Source organism: Diceros bicornis, chromosome 9, assembly GCF_020826845.1.
Source record: "Diceros bicornis minor isolate mBicDic1 chromosome 9, mDicBic1.mat.cur, whole genome shotgun sequence".
Lineage (NCBI taxonomy): Eukaryota > Metazoa > Chordata > Mammalia > Perissodactyla > Rhinocerotidae > Diceros > Diceros bicornis.
In genome coordinates, this window is record NC_080748.1 from 69856157 (window position 1) to 69877087 (window position 20931).

General features: G+C 35.3%; 1 protein-coding gene across 1 annotated transcript in view; it reads left to right on the plus strand.

Moving 5' to 3' along the window:
• GPC5 (glypican 5) overlaps nucleotides 1-19821 on the plus strand; it is a 1284867-nt gene extending 1265046 nt beyond the window's left edge. Inside the window, exon 8 of the mRNA XM_058548368.1 lies at nucleotides 19664-19821. Within this exon, the coding sequence (XP_058404351.1) occupies nucleotides 19664-19821 (158 nt within the window). The remainder of the gene's footprint in view (nucleotides 1-19663) is intronic.
• The last annotated feature ends 1110 nt before the right edge of the window (nucleotides 19822-20931 follow it).

A 20931-nucleotide genomic window follows, 5' to 3' on the forward strand; every position in this document is an offset into this window, starting at 1 on the left:
GACAGTGAAAAAAGTATTGTTTAATAATCAGGTATCAGTTATCTCAGCAGCAGGGAAACTAACTCAGCGATATTTCTGCTGCTAGAACACTGCCTCTCATCTACAACATGATATATTATATAACGTTCTAATTAAAACTCACTCACCACATAAAAGAGGCATGGAAATAAAGGAGAGTCCACAAGCACAGACTGTGAAAGCACTTAGGAACAGATATAACGAAAAGCCGGCAGAGGGCTTACCCAGAGTCAATCCTAACAGAAACCTAAAAATATATTTCCTTAGCAAATCCTTTTGCATTTTTACTTTTACAAGGGTAATTTGTGTGTGTGTGTGTGTGTGTGTGTGTGTGTGTGTGTGTGTGTATGTTGAGTCCCTGATTTTATTCATTTAGGCAAATGCTTATGTACTCTTCACTGTGTATTATGACTTGGACACGGGTAGTTCACATCATGAAGTAAACAATTAGTCAATTATTTTTGACTCCTCAAGTATACTAACTTGGTATCATATAAAATATATATATGAATATCTGGCAATGAAGTCAGAAAATTTTACTGAATTGAAATATTTATACTTGTAAATGCCCAATGGATATCCAAAAGAGCTGGAAAAGACTTATCTCTCTTCCTGGAACTTTTATATTCTCCGTGTCAATGCTACTCAAAGACAAAACTGGGAGAAAAATTATTTCTGAGTTTCCATTTTTCTCTTTCTGTACATGCTGAGTAACCAATATAGCTACAACCGAGGACATCAATGTTCCACAGGCTTCCATGTTTTCTTTTCAACAATTTTTGAGGAAAATTGTTGAAATGATCATTCAGTGGTCAGAACAGCTTGAAATGGACCTGAAGAAGGGTCCCTTTCCGTAAAGGCATATTATGTGCTTTGCATGTAATACATTTTAATATGTGTTTCAAAAAATGTAAAACTGGAACACATTCCTTTTGGTAAACTGAATATTTCGTATGTTTAAAATATGATAAGAAAACAATATCCCTGGAGAATGTTGACTTGATGTGTCTTTAAATGCGATTCTAACATCCACGTTCTCCCCCTTGTTCTGGCTGGAGCTTTATGGATGTGCTGCACTTGAAAGCGTGGCAGTGTGCTGTGTTCATCATTTAATCTTATAGAAGTCAGGAAGAGGGGCCGGCCCGGTGGCGCAAGCGGTTAAGTGCGCGCACTCCGCTGCGGCGGCCCGGGGTTCGCTGGTTCGGATCCCGGGCGCACACCGACTCACTGCTTGGCAAGCCATGCTGTGGCGGCGTCCCATATAAAGTGGAGGAAGATGGGCATAGGGCCGTCTTCCTCAGCAAAAAAAGAGGAGGATTGGCGGATGTTAGCACAGGGCTGATCTCCTCACACACACACACACAAAAAAAAAGTCAGGAAGGGACTACCTGGTTCTGTCAGAGTGATTAGCTGAGGGCCATAACTTTGGACCACATCCATGACTTGGAAATAAAAAATAATAAAATAAAATATTCAACTTGATAGACTAAGTCGGGTAAATGTAATCCCTAAATGATATTTTTCTCATAGTTTAAACTATTTAATTTAATTATATTCAATATCTCAATGTCAATATGGTCACACTAGAATAAGGAATTCTCTAGTAGATAGGAGCCCAAGTGTTCTGAAAGATAACAGGTCTAATGTGCAGCCTATCATTCCAAATCTGCATGTAGTCCATTCATGAGGAATTTCTTTTGTAAGAAAAAGAATGATCAGGTATTATATGCTAAAACTAGAAAAGTTTATGTTGAGTTCACCTGAACTCTATTCTCATTAAATTCCCTTCCGGTGAATCCAAGCATTTAAAACTTATAGAAAGATGTAATGTGATACAAATGGTAACTTTAATGAGATTCCCTGTTGCTCTTAATTCCTAGAAGCAGTGGTTTTTATTTCAGCTTTATCATAGCACCTATGCTTATAGAACCTTGATATACAAACGCTCTCCTGTTATAGCTTGGCGTGGTAGTTCCCCTACAAAACCTAAGTGTGAAATATTAATTTTTAAGCATGATGTATAAATATCACTGTAAGATCCCAAGCACTTCTTGGTTTTCCAAGAAATAAATATGAAATAAAATAGTATTAAATCAACTATTAGTAACAGTCATATTATATTGAGTAGCATAGCAGAAGAGGGGTAAAAAGAGAAAGAGGAAGACAGCTCAGCAAACTCAATCATCGTTTCAATGTACTTGAAAATATTTCAGAATTAAAATAAAATCACTTTATTTTGCATCATCCATGAAAGCTTTGGAACTAGAACTTAGTAATTGCTGGACAATCTGCTTTATTCAGTCTACCCATTTAAATGTTCATCTCATCCCAAAACATCTAAAACAATGTTTGACCAAATATCTGGGCATCCTGTGGCCTGGTCAAGTTGATACATAAAATGAACCATTATATAATCTGTATGTATTCACAGTATAGTGGGGCTTTAGAATTGGCAGAACTAAGTTATCCACCACATTAATTTAATGATAATTTTAATGTTGTTAATTTCACCATTGTTTGACTTTAATTTATAAGTTTATTTTAGCTTTATATCATAGAAAGAGTTTTTACATAGTTCTGCAGTTGTATGTATTTAACTAACATTGTAATTTAAATCAGTTTTTTAAACTGGGGGTAAGAAAAAAAGTTTTTCATTTAAAATTGGCCATAAGTCACACAAACAAGATTGAGAAATGGTAATACATAGAAATACAACCACTGTCTCAAGACAATAATTTAATAAAGTTTAGATTTTGCTTGGGGGATAAATTTGGTGCTTGGTATGGGAATCATTTTGTCCTTAATTTAATTGAATCCTGTTGCTGTAAGGATTTTTGAGATCCTACTTAGCACTCACTACACTGCTCTATTTATGCAATATGGAATGAGTTGAGAATAGAATAGTGGCATCCCAGATCTTGTCAGTTTGTGTCACAGCTTTAGTATTCCATAAACAAGCTAATATTAGTGAGAATGTTATGAGAAACCTTTACCATGTGCATAATGTGTACCATCTGGTTGTGACAGTCTTCATACAATAAATTTGGTTTAACGAATATTTAGGTAACTTCTAGAAGCTTTATCTGAGCAAGCGGCTGAAATTTTGCTTCACATATCCAAGGAAATTTTAAAAAACAGAAGTGTACAAATTTTTTGAGGAGGTACATATACTATAGATTATCATTTAGAAATAAAAATATATCCACCTTAAAGTCTTCTTTTTTAATATTCTCATTGTCACCATTCCTACTCATGATGTAGAAACTGTTGGAGTTAGAACTATACAGCCTAAATTTGACCCCATATGCAGAGGTAGTGTGATATTGTAAGACTACTTGGAAATGCTCAAGGAGAATCATTTCCCTCTGGTCCCCATTTACTCATGTTCAATATCTTCCAAACCCACCTCCATGGACGCATTCTCTCTGGATTTTGCACTTGGAAATGATTTTTCACCACCTCATTCTGTGTTGAAACTGACCTTCCTCAGAATAATGCCTATCACTTAGAGACCCAGTTTCCTCTTTTACATCAGAATACCCTTGAAATAATAGACTTCTCTTTGCACAAAGGGCCCATATACTCCTAAAAGTCAGGGAGCAGAGTTCCATGGGAAACCTGCAGAGAAACTTAGTTTACCTAAAATTCTTTGGGAATAATGCCTTTTTAGACATGACACCAAAGACACAATCCATGAAAGAAATAATTAATAAGCTCGACTTCATTAAAATCAACAAATTCTTTTGCAGTTAGAAGATAAATAAGTTCTGGAGATCTAATGCACAGCATTGTGATTTAAAAAATGAATAAAAACGTTTGCTCTGCAAAAGACAATATCAAGAGAATAAAAAGACAAGCCATAGACTGGAAGAAAATATTTTCAAAACAGACATCTGATAAAGGACTGTTATCCAAAATATACAAAGAACACTTAAAACCCAACAATAAGTAAACAAACAACCTGATTGAAAAATAGGCCAAAGACCTTAACAGACATACCCAAACTCTGCATTTGCATACCTGCAAAGAAGATATACAGACAGCAAATAAGCATATGAAAAGATGCTCCACATCATGTATCATCAAGGAAGTCCGCATTAAAACAACAACAAGATACCACTACACGTCTATTAGAAAGGCTCGCATCTAGCACACTGACCATGCCAATACTGGCAAGATGGTGGAACAACAGGAACTTTCATACATTGCTGGTAGGAATGGAAAATGGTGCCGCCACTTTGGAAGACACTTTGGTAGTTTCTTGCAAAACTAAATATACTCTTACCATTAGATCCAGCAATTGTGTTCCTTAGTATTTACCTGAAAGAGCTGAAGACTTATGGCCACACATAAACCTGCACAAGGATGTTTATAGAAGCTTTATTCATAATTGCCAGATCTTGGAAGGACCCAAGATGTCGTTCAGTAGGTGAATGGATAAATAAACCTTGATTATGCGGACAAACAAAATATTATTCAACACTAAAAAGAAATGAGCTATCATGCCATTAAAAGACATAGAGGAACTTTAATGTAAGAGATGTAAGAGTAAAAGTAAGAGAAAGAAGCCAACCTGAAAATGCCGCATCCTGTGTGATTCCAAGTACATGACATTCTGGAAAAGGCAAAACTATGGAGACAATTAAAAAGATCAATGTTTGGTAGCAGTGGGGGGGAGTGGGGTGGGTAGAGATAAATAGGCAGAGTACAGAGGATTTTTAGGGCAGTGAAACTACTCTATGATATGGTAATGGATATGTGTCATTATATATTTGTCCAAACTCATAGAATGTATAATACCAAGATTGAACCCTAAGGTAAACTGTGGCTTTGGGTGGTTATGATGTGTCAATAGATGTTCATTCTTAGTAAAAAATGCACCATTCTGGTGAGTGATGTTGATAACAGGGGAGGCTATGCACGCGTAGGAGTAGGGGATATATGGGAAATCTCTCTACCTCCCGTCTCAATTTTGTTGTAAACCTACAATTGATCTAAAAATTAAATTCTTAAAAAAAATTCTCTGGGCAAAAGCCAAGCATCTATCTTTACAGGAAAATGAGGAAGTTGGGTGTGTTATATTGAAGATTTGTTTCTTGTACATGACCAATGTTTATTGAGGGCAGAGTTTTGTAAATAAACACATTTATTTATTCAACAAGATTTATCAGGTGCCATCTATATAGGGGCTCATCCTACACAAAACTAAATAATCAATTTTGCTAAAGTTTGAAATTTAAGTAAGTAAATATATAAGCAGTTGAAGTATCTGTATAATAACAGTTATTTGATGATAGAGATGATTCTCTCTAACTTACTGAGTTCCTATTTATGTTGTACCACATCTGGCTAGCTTTTTAATAGTGCAGATATTTTGTTCTAAGGTGGCGAGTCCCCTTGCCAGGCCCTGACTGGAAATCAGGAGACTAGCATCCTATTTCTGGCTCTATCAGCTACTATTCAAGGAGACTTTGCTGTTAATTCACTTTGCCTGCCTCAGCCTCTAATATTCAAATAATAATCATATTTCTGTCTATGTAAAAAAATTACAAAGCATTTTTCATATTTATGATTTCATTTAATTTTCACATCTATCCTGGGAGAAGGTATTATTATCATGTAAATGTTACAGATGAAGAAACTGAATCTCAATGACTATATGAATTTTCTAAGGTTTCTGGGGCTCAACCTTGGCTTTTTTCTACTATACTCCACTGTCTTCTAGCATGACTTCTAGGAGTCTGTGTAGCTCCAATTTAAATAAATTAAAAAGAAAGAGTTAAGTGTTTATTTACATATCAAACTTATTTTTGGTAAGTCCTATATTCAAAAATCTACCAAATATAAGATGCTGTAAATAGCTACTTATGAGCCCAAGGAATAGAAAACATAAATATGATCATGACTTTGAGGGTCTTAAAATTAAGTGGATGAAATCAACATATGAACCCAAATATAAATGACAAAAACATATATATATATATATATCTTTTTAAACAGTCTTAAGCTGAGTGATGACGACAAGAAGGAAATACATACACACCTAGGGTAAAAGCACAGCAGTGTTTGTAATTGGACAATAGATAGGGACATGAACAGAGAGAATTGACATCATTGTTAGGTATATGCCAAAAAACTTACAGTAGTTGGAAAACTATGCATTTTATTATCATATGTCACATAGAATTAGATACTGGGGAAACAATGAACTATGGGTTTGAGAGAGAATGAGTATGTATGTTATTTATTCCAGGAGATATAATGCAAGAATGGAAGAATTTCCATACTGGGTCAGGGAAGGTGATCCTGTAATTTTCAACATTTGCATAATTCCCCTGCTTTCAATATGAGAGTGTTCCCTCCTCACACATGCACCTGTTATTTTCATAATCTCTTGTCAACCCAAAGCACAGCAAATAACCTATTTTAAAATGTTACATAGTCCCATCTGAATACAAACCCCCAATTGAGAACACCACGAGGGCAAGCAGGGAGCTATCCCCCACAACCTAAATCCTTGTCCTCATGTGTGCTGTGTTTTGTGGATATTTTCATGAATAATGTTGATATTCTTCTCAGGGATGATGGCAATGGCTATTTCCCTATATTTTGTTTAGCTATCCCTTGGGTCAATAGAATTTCTTCTTAAAAAATAACTTATACAAAATATTTAGAAGTTGAAATATTAAGTTACATGTATTGATTTATAATACACATGATGAATCGTATATGTAAGCTAAGATAATTCATTTCCACTTAATAAATGTAATAAGCTTCACAATCTCTCTTGCACAACATTCTCAGACATTTCGACAATTTTTAGGCTCTAACGATTAGCTACTTAGTATTCTTCACTTACTGAAGTAAAACAGGCAATTTTCACATTTCATTGGGAGAAAAGTTGTCTCTTCTTCATTTTACTTGTTGCAGCTAATTTTTAGCAAATATTAGTTAGTAAAAATGAGATCTATTTAATCTATGCCCAATCCAGTATCTGAAACATATGCATATGGGTCCAACAGAAAAGTCCAAGTAAAAGAAAATATTTAAAGGGCCCAAATTATAGCAATCTTCAATTTTCCAATTATCCTCATAGCTCTATATCTAGCTAGGCCTTCTTCTAGCACATTAAATGAGCTTTACAAGATTATACAGCAAATGCATCCTGGATTAGGCATTGCAAAGGCAAAAAAACCTGCCAGCCAGTCCTCCAATGTGCATTCAATCATCCCTTTAATGCAGCAGGTTGTTTTGCACTATTTATTAGTGACGAGGGAGCAGTCATGTTTTACTATTAAGTTTCCTGGCAAAATGGAATGACGCTCAGTATTTTTTAATGGAAATAATCTCTTTATCAGGGATAGTCTTCAAAAATAGTTAGCATTTACAGCAAGAGTATTGACCAATCATAACAGACACCAACTAGAACTATACCCATGTGAACTGGCTGAACAGACCTAGACATACCCAGAGAGTCAGGACTGAGCTTCAGTGGCCAGGCATTGGAATTGTTTGAAAGTTGCCTTCAAGATGACATATTGATCAGACACATGCAATTTTGTTCCCTCCTGCAACCTCACTAACATACAGTATAAGGGCTTTTTTAAATACAGAAACCTAAATTTAAGGAGAACAGAGAAAACAGAAGAAGAGGTAGTAATAACAACATTTGGAAACTGGAAAACAGAGGGATGTGTGGTACCTAATGCAGTAAGCCCAAAAAAGCCAACATTGAGGAAAGCAGAGACCCAACCCAATTCGCTCAATGAAATCTTCAAAAGATACAGGAATAGGCATCATCAGTCACCTTTGGTAAGAAAGTCAACAAAAGAAGTACCAGTAAAGAACTGTAACATTCCGTGATCCCTTCCTCCACTCCAGACCAATAGGTGTTTCTCTCTCTCATACATCAATATGATACAGGAGTGTAATCTGGAAAGAGTCTCTGGACTGAGGAATGCCAGACACAGTTAAGGACGGGAGTATTAGTCTGAAAGAAAGAGGATTGACAAATATCTATCTATATCTATCTACCTACCTACCTATCTACCTATCTATCTCTCTGCCTACATTCCTAAAATGAATATTGAGACCTACACTCTACCCTAAGCCTGATCTTCCTATTTGGTGCCCAGAATTCTTGCAGCCAGGGAATTACTCTCAGGCAGCATATTGAAAGAGACTTTTCTGTAGATCTGCCTACCTTAAGAGGAAAAAATAAAGACAATTAGAGGGGTGCTGATAAAAGTCTATGACTTCTGGTCTGCAATATTTCTGGTCTTCTCCCCCATGTACACACAGTAGGCCTACATATCCTAGCTCCTTAATCTTAGGGATAGTCATGTGACTAGTTTTAGCCAATGAACTAGTGAGCAGAACTGACATATGTCCCTTCCAGATGGATGATTTCATTGCCAGTTTGTTTCTCCACCCCCATTTCCCTGTGCTTTGGTGACCGTGGAAGCATGTGCTGACATGGAATTGAGATTTGTTGTTAGTGCTGTGGAGTCCATTCTGACTCCTAGTGCCCCTGTGTACAGCAGAGCAGAACCCTGCCTGGTCTTTCTACACCATCTTCTCACCCTCCAGCGCTGCATCGGACAATGCTCTGCTACTATTCATAGGGTTTTCACAGCCAATTTTTTCAGATGTGGGTGGCCACATCCTTCTTTCTGGTATGTCTTAGTCTGGAAACTCCACTGAAACCTGTCGCCATGAGTGACCCTGCTGGTATTTGAAATACCAGTGGCATAGCTTTCAGCATCACACCAACACACAGCTGCCACAGTATGAAACCAACAGAGGGTGATGTGTTCCCTGACCAGGAAAACAAACCAGGTCAGTGGTGGCGAGAGGGCTGAATCTTAACCACTAGACCACAAGGCTAGCTGGAAGTGAGGTACTAAGTTATAATATAGAGAGTTACCTGGACTGGCAGGGGACATCGCTAACAATATTTTTGGAGACATTTGTTTCTCCAGCCTAACCTACTCTATCCTGACTGACATATGTAGGTTCCCCAAAAGACATTGTAAACAAGACCACACTTGTCTAATAATTACTGAGCCCTATACACACACTCAGAGTTCCAACCAAGTTTTTACTCCCCACTCTTAAATATTATCACATAACCATGAATCATGGATTACCACTTATCTGAGTGATAACATGAAAAAAAAGTTTTATACACAAGCAAAAAAAAAGCAACTTGTATTAAACAAAGACTCTGCAGAGAGAAGAAAACTTGGAAAAAAGACTTCATCAGTATCTTAATCTGACTTGAGAAAACAAACAAAAACAAAAGACACATTTGAAGAAAAAAAAAGTTTAATAAACTTAAAATCTGAATGCAAGAATGAAAAGCTCAACAAGAGGATTGAAGAATTAAGTTTAGGAAATCTCCCAGAAAGCCTAGTAAAATGATGGAAACTAGAAGAGGAGATCAGAGGACACTTTCTGGAAATCCAACACTCAAATAATGGGACTTTCAGACACAACAGAGAAAATGGTGGACAGGAAATCATCAATAAAATTCAAGAACATATCCCCATATGGACATGAGTTTCTGGATGGAACGGACCCACTGAGTGCCCAGCACAGTGGATCTAATAGACCCACACTAAGGGACATCATGATGAAATTTCAGAACACAGTGAAAGAGACACAATCTAAACTTGAGTCTTCTCATCCATGAATTTGATACATCTCTTTACTTATTTAGGTCTTCTTTTACGTACTTAGATGAGGTTTGCTGTAGCGATCATGGCTCTCCTTTAGTTTTGGCTTTCAATTTTATTGTATTGAGGTCAAAGAATTCATACTCCTTGTGTTAAAATTAGTTAATTGTTCATATTTGCTTAGCACCCTGATATGCAATCTCTTTTGTAAATGTCTTATGTGTGCTTTAAAAGAATGTTTATGCACTACACACACTAGTCATTAACTGCGTGATGCTGTTTATGAATCTGTCTATCTATAGTTATTAAATCAAGCTTGTGAAAGTTTGTATTTGGAGTAGGTGCAAAAGTAACACTCCTTTCTTCTTCTGAGGTCAGAACCAATTAACACATAAGCACAAGTGTCAAACAGGTGAAAATGAAAATATCAGCTATTTACTACTAAAAACTGGACCGGAGAATGTGCTTATGTGTGATGTCTAATATTTCACCCAAGAATTACCATCAAGTCAGAAGAATAGCTTGAAAACTACAGGTCTTCCCTTAGGAACAGAGTTGGCCTCAGTTTACACCATAGTGGAGAACAGGAAAGAATGAATCCTCACTGTGGCCAGACAAATCCAAAAGAAGATGAGAAAACCAAAAGCTCTGCGTGTTGGTTCTTTCTTCCCAACTTACTAACCAGAGCAATCTGTTCTCTTTCCACGTGCAGGAGTGGGTGTGGTAGGACGAGGAGATGTGAGGAGTATACTAGGACCGTGGTGGGAGGCAATGGAGTTCTCCTCACCTTCCCCCAAAGATTCTGGTTACTAAGTCATCCATATCTTCACTAATTTTAATCTGCTTGAGCTATGAGTCACTGAGATAGTGGGGCCAGAATCCCCCACTGACTGTGGATATGTCCATTTTATTTTTATCCAATTATTTTCCTTTATTAACATTTATTTATTTATTTTGAGAATATGCTAAAGGTATCAGGGTCAGAATTGTTATATCTGTGTGTTGAATTATTTCTCTTGTTATTACGTAATGACCTTCTTTATCCTTTTAATGCTTAAAACTATTTCATCATTTCTTAATATAATGACACTAGCTTTCTTTTGGATATTATTTACCTGGAGTATAGTTTTCCAAACATTTATTCTTATCCTTTCTGTATCTTTGTATTTTGGTGTACTGCTAGATTTTTTAAAATTCTGAGTGTTTGTTTTGTAATTTAATTTAATTTGTTTTATTTAGATATTACTATATTATTTGCATATGGTCCTAACATCTAATTTTGTGCTTTCTATTTACCAGGCATTTTGGTTTGTGCGTTTGATCTTTCCTGACTTCTATTAAATTTCATTAATCCCCTTTTCCTCAGTCAATTAGAAATGTACATATTCCATATTAATTCTTTAAGTGCTTAGCCTTGTATTTTTAACATTTATTAAAATATATCATCATCTTGACAAAACCTAAAGTTAATATTTCTCACTTCTTCCCAAACATTCAAATACTTTAGAATGTTTTATCAATTATTTTCAAGTATTTGAATTATATCTTGTTTTTATCTCCCTAAGTTAATCATTTTGTTGTTATTGTTTTTCAACCAACACACTTAAATATAGTAACCTAGATGTTTGCCAATGACTTTGATCACTGTTATAACTTTCATCCCACTCTCATTTGGGCTCAATTTCTTGCATTTTTACTTGTACTCTACGACAATTTTTTGCAAATTGTTTAGGCAATGTTAAAAACACCGACTCTTTGTTAGAATACTTTTATTTATACCTTTATTTCTTCCACATATTTAATTCTGTATAGAATTCTACATTCTTTCATGTTCAGAATAAAATATACTTATTTTATCTGCTATTATTGCTCTTGAAAATTAATCTAATATTTTGTTCTGTTAAGAGCCATCTGTCCTTTCCCTGGGTACTTTAAAAATTTTCTCTTTGTCTTTGGTACCATAGAATATCACTACCATGTATCTAGGTATACACATAGTTTTATTATTATTTTAACTTTTAATAGTTTTTTAAACTCATAGTATCACTAACTTAAACAAGATAAAATATTTTGTGATTTCATTAGTATAACTAGCAGTATTTGATTAGTCTTACACTTTTAAAAAATGGTTTTCAGGGGCCAGCTCAGTGGCATAGTAGTTAGGTTCAGCATGCTTCACTTCGGCAGCCTGGATTCGGGTGCTGGGTGCAGACCTACACCACTCAACAAGCCATGCTGTGGCGGCGTCCCACATACAAAATAGAGTAAGATGGGCACAGATGTTAGCTCAGAGCCACTCTTCCTCAAGCTAAAGAGGAAGATTGACAACAGGTGTTGGCTCAGGGCCAATCTTCCTCACCACCCCCCGACACACACCAAAAAATAGTTTTCAGAATCATTCATTAGAATTGTTTCAAATTACCTATACATTCTCATAACTAAGGATTGTAGTATATAACTGAGGAATGTAGTATATTTAATAGATATACTTTTAAAATTTGGTTTTAACTATCAATTGTGCAAAAAAATGGTTTTTTGCATTGAAGTTTCTATTTTAAAATTAGTTTTAAAAGAAATTTCACAATACTGGTTTAAAAAAATCCCAACAGTGATATTATTATAAAATTGCTTAAAATAATTTGGTATTTTCAGTATGAGGTGTGTGTCTGTTTCCTTTCTAAAGTCTTCAAAAATCAATGAAGCAAATTTAGGGACAAGACCTGTGAGATTATGGAACAAAATATAGTATTAGGAACTGGCAAAAGATCCAAAAAATACTCGCTCTGTGCTAAAATTCAATCCTGAAAAACAATCTATTTACCATTAATTATTGGAGAGCCACCAATAATTCATTTGATGCAATAATAAACAATAATGATCCCCAACATTACCCAGGCCTGAAATATCCCGATAAATCATACTACTTTAAAGTAAATTTTGGTTTATAGTCAGAATATCCCACCAATTTTTCAATCCATTGTTTAACTTATCCCCAATTAGAATTACTTCATTATTCTTACATAATTTGTAGACAAAAGACTCTCATGGTTATAATAAGTCAACCAAAGGGACTATAATTAAATCTCATGCCCCACTCCCACAGAGAGTGGGAGAGGCTGACTTGAGAACAGCCCCATTTATTAGTCAGACTCTCTAAAAGTCAAATAGAGAATCACACAGAGGACATTCACTTAGGGTATTCCCGAGGCTATAGGATTATCAGTGACCTTGTCTCTTCAACAGTACAGTCACTCTGCTTTTGTTATTGGGTTTCATGGAAGTCCCAATGGAGAACTGGAAAGTAACTCAGCATTTTTTAGTATATATCCTGGACTGAAGTGACTCAACATCCTGGGTGCACCTATTAATATTTCCTAGGAGATAGGATCTGATTGAATCAATCACTAAAAAAAAATTTGCAAACTGATATACTAAGCTGTCTCAGATTAGCTAAACTTCCTAACGTCCAGCCAATATACTTATGGCTGATTTTAGTATAAATGACCGTCATTAGTCCAGCAAGTAGTAAACAAGGGTAAAAGTTTTTATTTAACCTAACAAGATCCACAGCAATTTTATCCAGCAAGTACTTGAGAAGTTAATTTCCTCATAATGGATCTTTTGCATTTTATCTACCACTTTTATTCTTAGATATAAAATTCTAAGTTGACATCTCATTCTAATCTTTTATTCTACATACTGTGTTGCCTCAATATATTTTATGTCTTTATACTGAAAGACACTGAATTTGAGGAACGAAATAGACATTTTTCCAAAGTAGCCATAGAAATGGCCAAAATGATACATGAAAAAGTGCTCAACCTCACTAATCATCAGGGAAATGCAAATCAAAACTACAATGAGACATCACCTCACACCTGTTAGAATGGCTAATATCAAAAAGACAAATGATAACAAGTGTTGGCAAGGACACAGAGAATAGGGAACCTTTGTGCACTGACAGTGGGAATATAAATTGGTATAGCCACTATGGAAAACAGTACGGAGGTTCCTCAAAAAATTAAAAATAGAAGTATCATATAATTCAGCAATCCCATTTCTGGGTATTTATCCAAAGGAAATGAAAACAGGATCTTGAATAAATATCTGCACTGACATGTTCATCACAGCATCATTCACAATAGCTAAGACAAGGAAACAGACTAAGAGTCTGTCAATGGGTGAAAGGATAAAGAAGACGTGGTGTGTGTATACACACACACACACATATACAATGGAACGTTATTCAGCCATGAAAAACAAGAAAATTCTGCCATTCGTAACAACTTGGATGAAACTTGAGGACATTATGCTAAGTGAAATAAGTCAGACAGAGAAAGACAAATACTGTATGATCTCACTTATATGTGGAATCTAAAAGAGTCAAAATCATAGAAACAGAGTAGAGTGGTGGTTACCAGGGGTTAGGAGGTGGGGGAAATGGGGAGATGTTGGTCAAAGGGTAAAAACTTCTAATTACCAGACAAATAAGTCCTCGAGATCTAATGTACAGCATGGTGATTATAGCTAATAATAGTGTATTATCTACTTAAAAGTCCCTAAAAGATTAAATCTTAAATGTTCTCATCACAAAAAAGAAGTGGCAGTTATGCGACATGATGGAGATATTACCTAAAACTATGGTGGTAATCATTTTACAATATATATCAAATCAATCTGTGTTGTATACCTTAAACTTACACAATGTTATATGTCAATCATATCTCAATAAAGCTGGGTAGAAGAAAACAAGTAAAAAATTGAATTGGAGAAACATAGTTTTATAATTTTATAATTCTCTGTCCTGGATTAAATTCATCAATTTATTCATTCACCTAATTATTACTAAATACTTACTAAGCAAATACAGAAACTAATAAGGGATTCCCTACCCTCAAAGAAGGCAGCCGTAGACTATCAAAGTTCAAAGAACCTTAAAGATCATGAAAGTATATATACAAAATTATATTAAAATAAATTTTTCTGTACCAATAAATATCTACTTTTTGAATCATTTTTTAATAAGCGAATGCCATTAATTTTCTTAACCCATTTCCCTACTAATGGACACTTAATTGCTTATAATTTTTCACTAACAATGCACAGATTAACATTTTGTGAATAAATATGTGCACGTCCTCTTAATTATTCCCATAGAATTTCTTCATAAAGGTGGAACTATTGGGTGTAGGTAAACATACATTTTAAACATTTTCTATATATTTTGGCCAACTTCTTAGAAAAGGGTTGTATTTTCGCCAAAACTGGCTGTCATCTCTCTGCCTTGCCTTTGTCAACTGGACATTAGATAATTGACACCTCATCATGTGTAAGATTGTATTTATTTGCTTTCCAGTAAAAAAGCGTTTTCAATTTTTTTAATAGATAATTAATTTTTTCTTGTAAATATCCGTTTATTTCCTCTCAATTTTTCTGTGAGGACATTGTGGTTTTCATATGGATTATGAGAATTTATCATATGGATTATGAGAATTTATGGATTATAAGACATCATCCTTTTGCTCCAATATTCATTGCATTATTTTCTCCACTGTGCTATTTGTCCCCTTTAATTTTTTATGGTATTCCGTGTTCCACAGAGGTTCTTTCTTTTCTTGAAGTTAAAACCATTAATCTTCTCTTTTATAGATTCTGCCGACAAATCAATATGCTTTCCACCACCTACACATAAATAAAAATATCAACCTATGTATTTTGTTTGCTTCCTCATTATTTATACTTAAATCTTTGGTCCCATAGTTCCTTACTGTAGAGAATGCTCTAGGATAAAAGTCTAGTTTATTTTCAGAATATTTATTTAATCAATTTGCCAGCACTATATGTTGACTAACCCTCCTCTCTCACTAAAACGCTCTCATTTTAAAGTTCTGTCAAACAGGGGTCATATCTGAAGTCATCCAGCCAGACTGTGGAAGAGCCCGAGTTTGACTGTGAGCTCAGCACTTTGACTGTGTAGTGGTAAAGAGCAAGGTGCTGGAATCAAGGAGAACCACATTGGACGGGGACACACCTGGGATTCAGCCACAACCATGTTACCTTGAGTAAATTACTTCTGCACCTGTTCCTAATCTGTAGGATGAGGGAAAATGATTCTACTAACTCATCCTGTTGTTGTGAGAATGAGAGTCATTTTTCAATTTATCCACGCAATGACAATCATTAAAAACATAGTATATAATAGGCATTTTTCGAGGTGCTGTGATTATAGCTACCTTGAAAACAGATCATTCTAGATGTAAATTATTTTGACTTCGTTAAATTCAAATAATGACCTATAGTCCTGCTCCCAACATATAAATCTGCCCTATGTTTTCACCATTGGTGGAAAAGACACCCGGTGGCACTTTCTTTTTAGACTTATAAAAGTATGAAGAAAAAGCCCCTAAGTGCATAGTATATGTTCAGTCTCCAAAACTGCCTGACACAGAGCTAGTTGTGGGTACATTTTACAATAAATAGATTCTTGCCCATGCAATTCAATTTTCTTTATTAAAAATAGAGAACAAATTATCTTTAAACGTATACGCGTCATTGTTTAGTGAAACTAGGAGAATTTTTAAAATATGTGGATAAGTGAAATAGTGAACACTCCCCTGCCTCAAGGAAAAGGCCAGCATATACACTACAAAAGGAAGCTGCAAACCTCTCAGATTCATCAAGCCATTCTGATGCATCATCCTTTACTCACCTACATGATTTCTAACTCTGAATACTTCCAGATGCTTGATTAATACTCAAAACTAGCGCATGCTCAGCCATCCCAGATCAAGGAAGAGAAAAATTCTCCTGGTGAAACTATCTGGGTGACATAATTGACCTTCTTTGTTCCCAACTTAAATACTGATTTCTTGGTGCCCAGCCAAGTGCTTGGACTCAGCACGGTAGGTGATCAGAACGCAGGCTGGGTCCAGACTGGATCTGCGCCTGGCTCCACTGCTTGCGTGTTACTTAACCTCCCAGTGCCTCAGGCTCCTCATCTATAAAAACAGGCGTAATAACTGTACTACGACATGAAATTTTTGTGAGAATTAAATGAGTAAATATATGTGAGGTGCTTGGAATAATACTGGCCCCATAGCAAGTGCTCTATAGATATCACCAATTGTCTATACATCCGCTTCCTTAGGGACCCTTCCCTGACTGAGTTACATCCCTTTCACATACTTCATAGCACCAACCATCAGGCATGTACCCAAGATTTAACATTACATTTGTTTTTATAATAACATGACTTTCTATCTTCCCACAGCAGACCGTAAGCCACCAAGGGCAGAAATATGAATTTATTTGCATCTTTGTGTGTTGCTGTTATGCATAGAAAAGATTATTCAAAAATTACTTTGTTTTTGTTTAATTTATTAATGTAATAAATTCCCAAACTAGTTTTTCTTTTATGGATCTTTGGTTAAGCTTTGGTATAATTTACAAGCTTAGTTAATTAAATTCTTTTAAGAAAACAATCATTGCATCAAATAATTGTGGGGTTGGCCTTCTCGGCATCCTAAGATTTCTTAACAGTTGTCAAGGCCAACTTGAAATTTGATCGGAAATTGCAGCCCTGGCTCTTCAAGGGATCTTCAATTCTACTCATATAATTCTTATCTCAAGGGACCATCATCCTTAGAACTATTACATTTATTAGTAATATCTCTACCTCAGATGTTAAAATGACACCTGATTGAAGGTGGAATATCCCTCCTGGCATTGCTTGACTTGCAGGCATGAGATTTAACATCTTTCTACTTACATATTTTTACTCACAAATCTACCTCCTAAACCCAGACCAGCGCCTGGCTCATGAATGAATGAATACCAGCTTAGAAAGGCATAAGAACAAGTTATTCATGAATCCAATCTAGGAACCTCTTCATAGTGCTTTCAAAAACAAAAGTAAATTCCTTAAAGCTCAAATTTATGTAGTTATCTCAGAAAAAAAATTTTTTTAATTGCCTAGAGTCCTCATAGCTCCTTGTTAAGCTCTAGCATGACAAGAAGTATAAAAACCATGACTAAAATATTCACACTCCATCCAGTCTCTAAAAAAATGAATCACTGGTTTATTCGTCTTGCCTAATGACACAGAAGGGCAAAACCAGTACCCAAACAATGAATAATAATGCAAGAGTTCAGACTATGAAATCAATATGTCAGATCAGTAGAGCTGTGCTTCGTTTTAATGCTCTCATCCTTGAATGCCGTAGAGCTCACCTTTTGAATTGCATATACGTATTGACCTAATTACATAAATATTGACTTTTCCTTATATGAAGCTTTTTTTTCAGTCTCACTGTAATTACGATGTCAATATTTGTGGCTGTCATAACATTGAATTTAAGCTAGTTAATTGTGACTGATAATGGATGCCACGAGATAATTCAGACAGTCGCATGGTCTCAGAACATTGGTGGCACTAGATAGTAAGTGATGAATCAGTAATTCCCTAGGTATATCATAGTAGGGTAAACTGCTTTAGGAAGGTAATTATATCATCCTCAATACTTTGGGTCCTGGTATCCTCCTCAGTTTGTCAGGTTTTACAACACACAGAAGTAACCAGGATGTGACTGGTCTATAACTTTGCCCACATTTTTTTTTTTTCAAATCAAATACTTTTAATCAAGAACTTCATCCCTAACTTCAATCCCCAGCCCACCTTATTAACAAATTCTTTGATCTACTTACAAATGTCTACAGTCCCATCCCCACACTTCTGCATGTGTACAAAAGATATCGTTTAATATTTGCTGTTATTATTCTTTGATATATTTCCAATAAGGATCTTACGCATAGTTTAATCTAATCAAAATGTGATCTGTATAAATTCTACTTTAAAAATGTCCTATTTTGTTATTTCTCCTTACCATGGTACACCCTTATCCACAGGTGTGTTTTTTGTGGTTTCAATTACCCACAGTCCACCATGGTCTAAAAATATTAAATGGAAAATTCCGGAAATAAACAATTTATAAGTTTGAAACTGTTCTGAGCAGCGTGATGAAATCTCGCTGCAACCAGCTCCATCCTGCCTGGCATGTGAATCATCCCTTTATCCAGCGTATCCACGCTGTGTATGCTACCCACCCATTCGTCATTTAGTAGCCATCTCAGAGTAGCCATCTCTGAGCTATCAGATCTGCTGTTGTGGTATCTCCACGCTTGTGTTCAAGTAACACATTTCACTTAATAACGGCCCCAAAGTGCAAGAGTAGTGATGTTGGCAATTGGGATATGCCAAACAGAAGCTGTAAAGCATTTTCTTTAAGCAAAAAGGTGAAAATTCTCAACTTAATAAAAAAAAAATCATATGGTGAAGTGCTAAGAACTACGGTAAATTTTCTGACATGATATTGTTGTAATTGTTCTATTTTATTATTAGTTATTGTTGTTAATCTCTTACTGTGTCTAATTTATAAATTAAACTTTATCATAGGTAGGTATATATATGAAAAAACAGTATATATAGGGTTTGGTACTATCCATGGTTTCATTCATCCACTGGACGTCTTGGAACATATCCCCTGCAATAAGGGGGGATTACTGTACATGGTTTTATTTTCATGAGAAAAGGTTTCACACAGTTACTACGGCTGTTACATCTCTGGGACAAGCAATAATGCCATACATCAGGATATTTTAAATAAATTTCTTTACTTTTTTACCCATCAATGAATGACATTAGAGAAATATTTCAAATGCTTTGAAAAGCCAGAAAGCTTTTGACTTTGTTCTTCTAATATTTCTGATCACTCCTACTCAACGGCCTGCAGTCTCCAATTTAAGTAGAGCAGAAGTACCTGTGGCACATTAATCATTTAGAGTTAGGTGAACACATGGAAAAGTCTATGAAAAAAACAATAGTGTCCACACTCTGGATTTAAGGGCTGTTCTAGGCATATCATGGTGAGGTGGTCGTGCATCATCCTGTATCTTCTTATTTGCCTCTGCAGGGATGCCAGATGAGATGAACCTCAGTGATGTAAAGCAAATCCATCAAACAGACGGTGGTCGTACTTTAGACACAACTGGAGCAGGATGTACAGCAGCGACTGAGTCTATGGCCTTTACTCTGATGGGTGCGGTGATGTTACTTCCTGAGCTTTGGTAACTGAGCTCTTCTGTCCTCACATATATGTCTTATTGGAGTCTTGATATCTCCCCTGTCTTCATGTGACTGGAATAAGAGATCTTTTTGAATGAAACAATTATATTTATGAAAATATATGTCACACTAACTTCTTAGAAGCCAAGTTGGAGTGTTCACAAAGTATCTAAAAATCAACATTTAAATGATAAACCATTTGAAAACATGTCTTCTTTGAATCTAATTTAAACCTTCTTAAATTCTAACATATTAAACCTGCAAATATGAAAAGTACAAAAGTGATTTTGAATAAGAAGCATTTAGTACATATGTAATTGTATTATCCTTGATTCTAATCTCTTCCTATCTAAAGGAAAAATGTTTTAAATTGAAGGTGTATTTGCAGGACAACGAAAACAGTATATAGTATTTCTTAAAATACTGGAATTAGAATTCCATTAAGTGAATCAAAACGAACAATGGCAAATAGTATGCATGCATTTTCAAGAGATTCTTCCATTTTTGCAGCATTTTCAAGAGATTCTTCCATTTTTGCAAGCTATAGAAAGAAATTACTGAAAGCCTATAAGTTATAGAGTAGATTGCTAAGGAGCATTTCATGTAATTCATTGAAGAAGCTTGATAATTTTATCCACTGTAACTTAGCCACTGACAACCTTTAAAGCTGAATATTTTAATAGCACCTGATCTGTATGCCATTATATTCAAAAGGCACCTTTGGTATTGTGGCTCTGTTCCCTCCTCTCTTTGCTTAATGGATTTAGCTATGTTGTAAAGCACACTCCTGCCCCAGGAAATATCTCTAATAAAGCTGTTAGTTATTTGATGGAAAACTTTAAAGCATATTGATCATTTTCGTCTGGAAAAATGATATATTCATCAATTTTCAAAATATTATTTGCTGGGCTTTTTTTAAATTTGATATTGAACAATTGACTCTACATTTTCTAAGGTTCCTGTGAATATCTAAAGACATGTACTAATACAGAAACTGTCATACGATGCTTTAGCTCTTTTCCTATTTGCACATTAGCAGAGCTGCTAATCCACAGTCCCTGATTTCCCAGTTGTGATAAGATGCCTCAGCAGACACTGATTAGGTTATGTCTATCA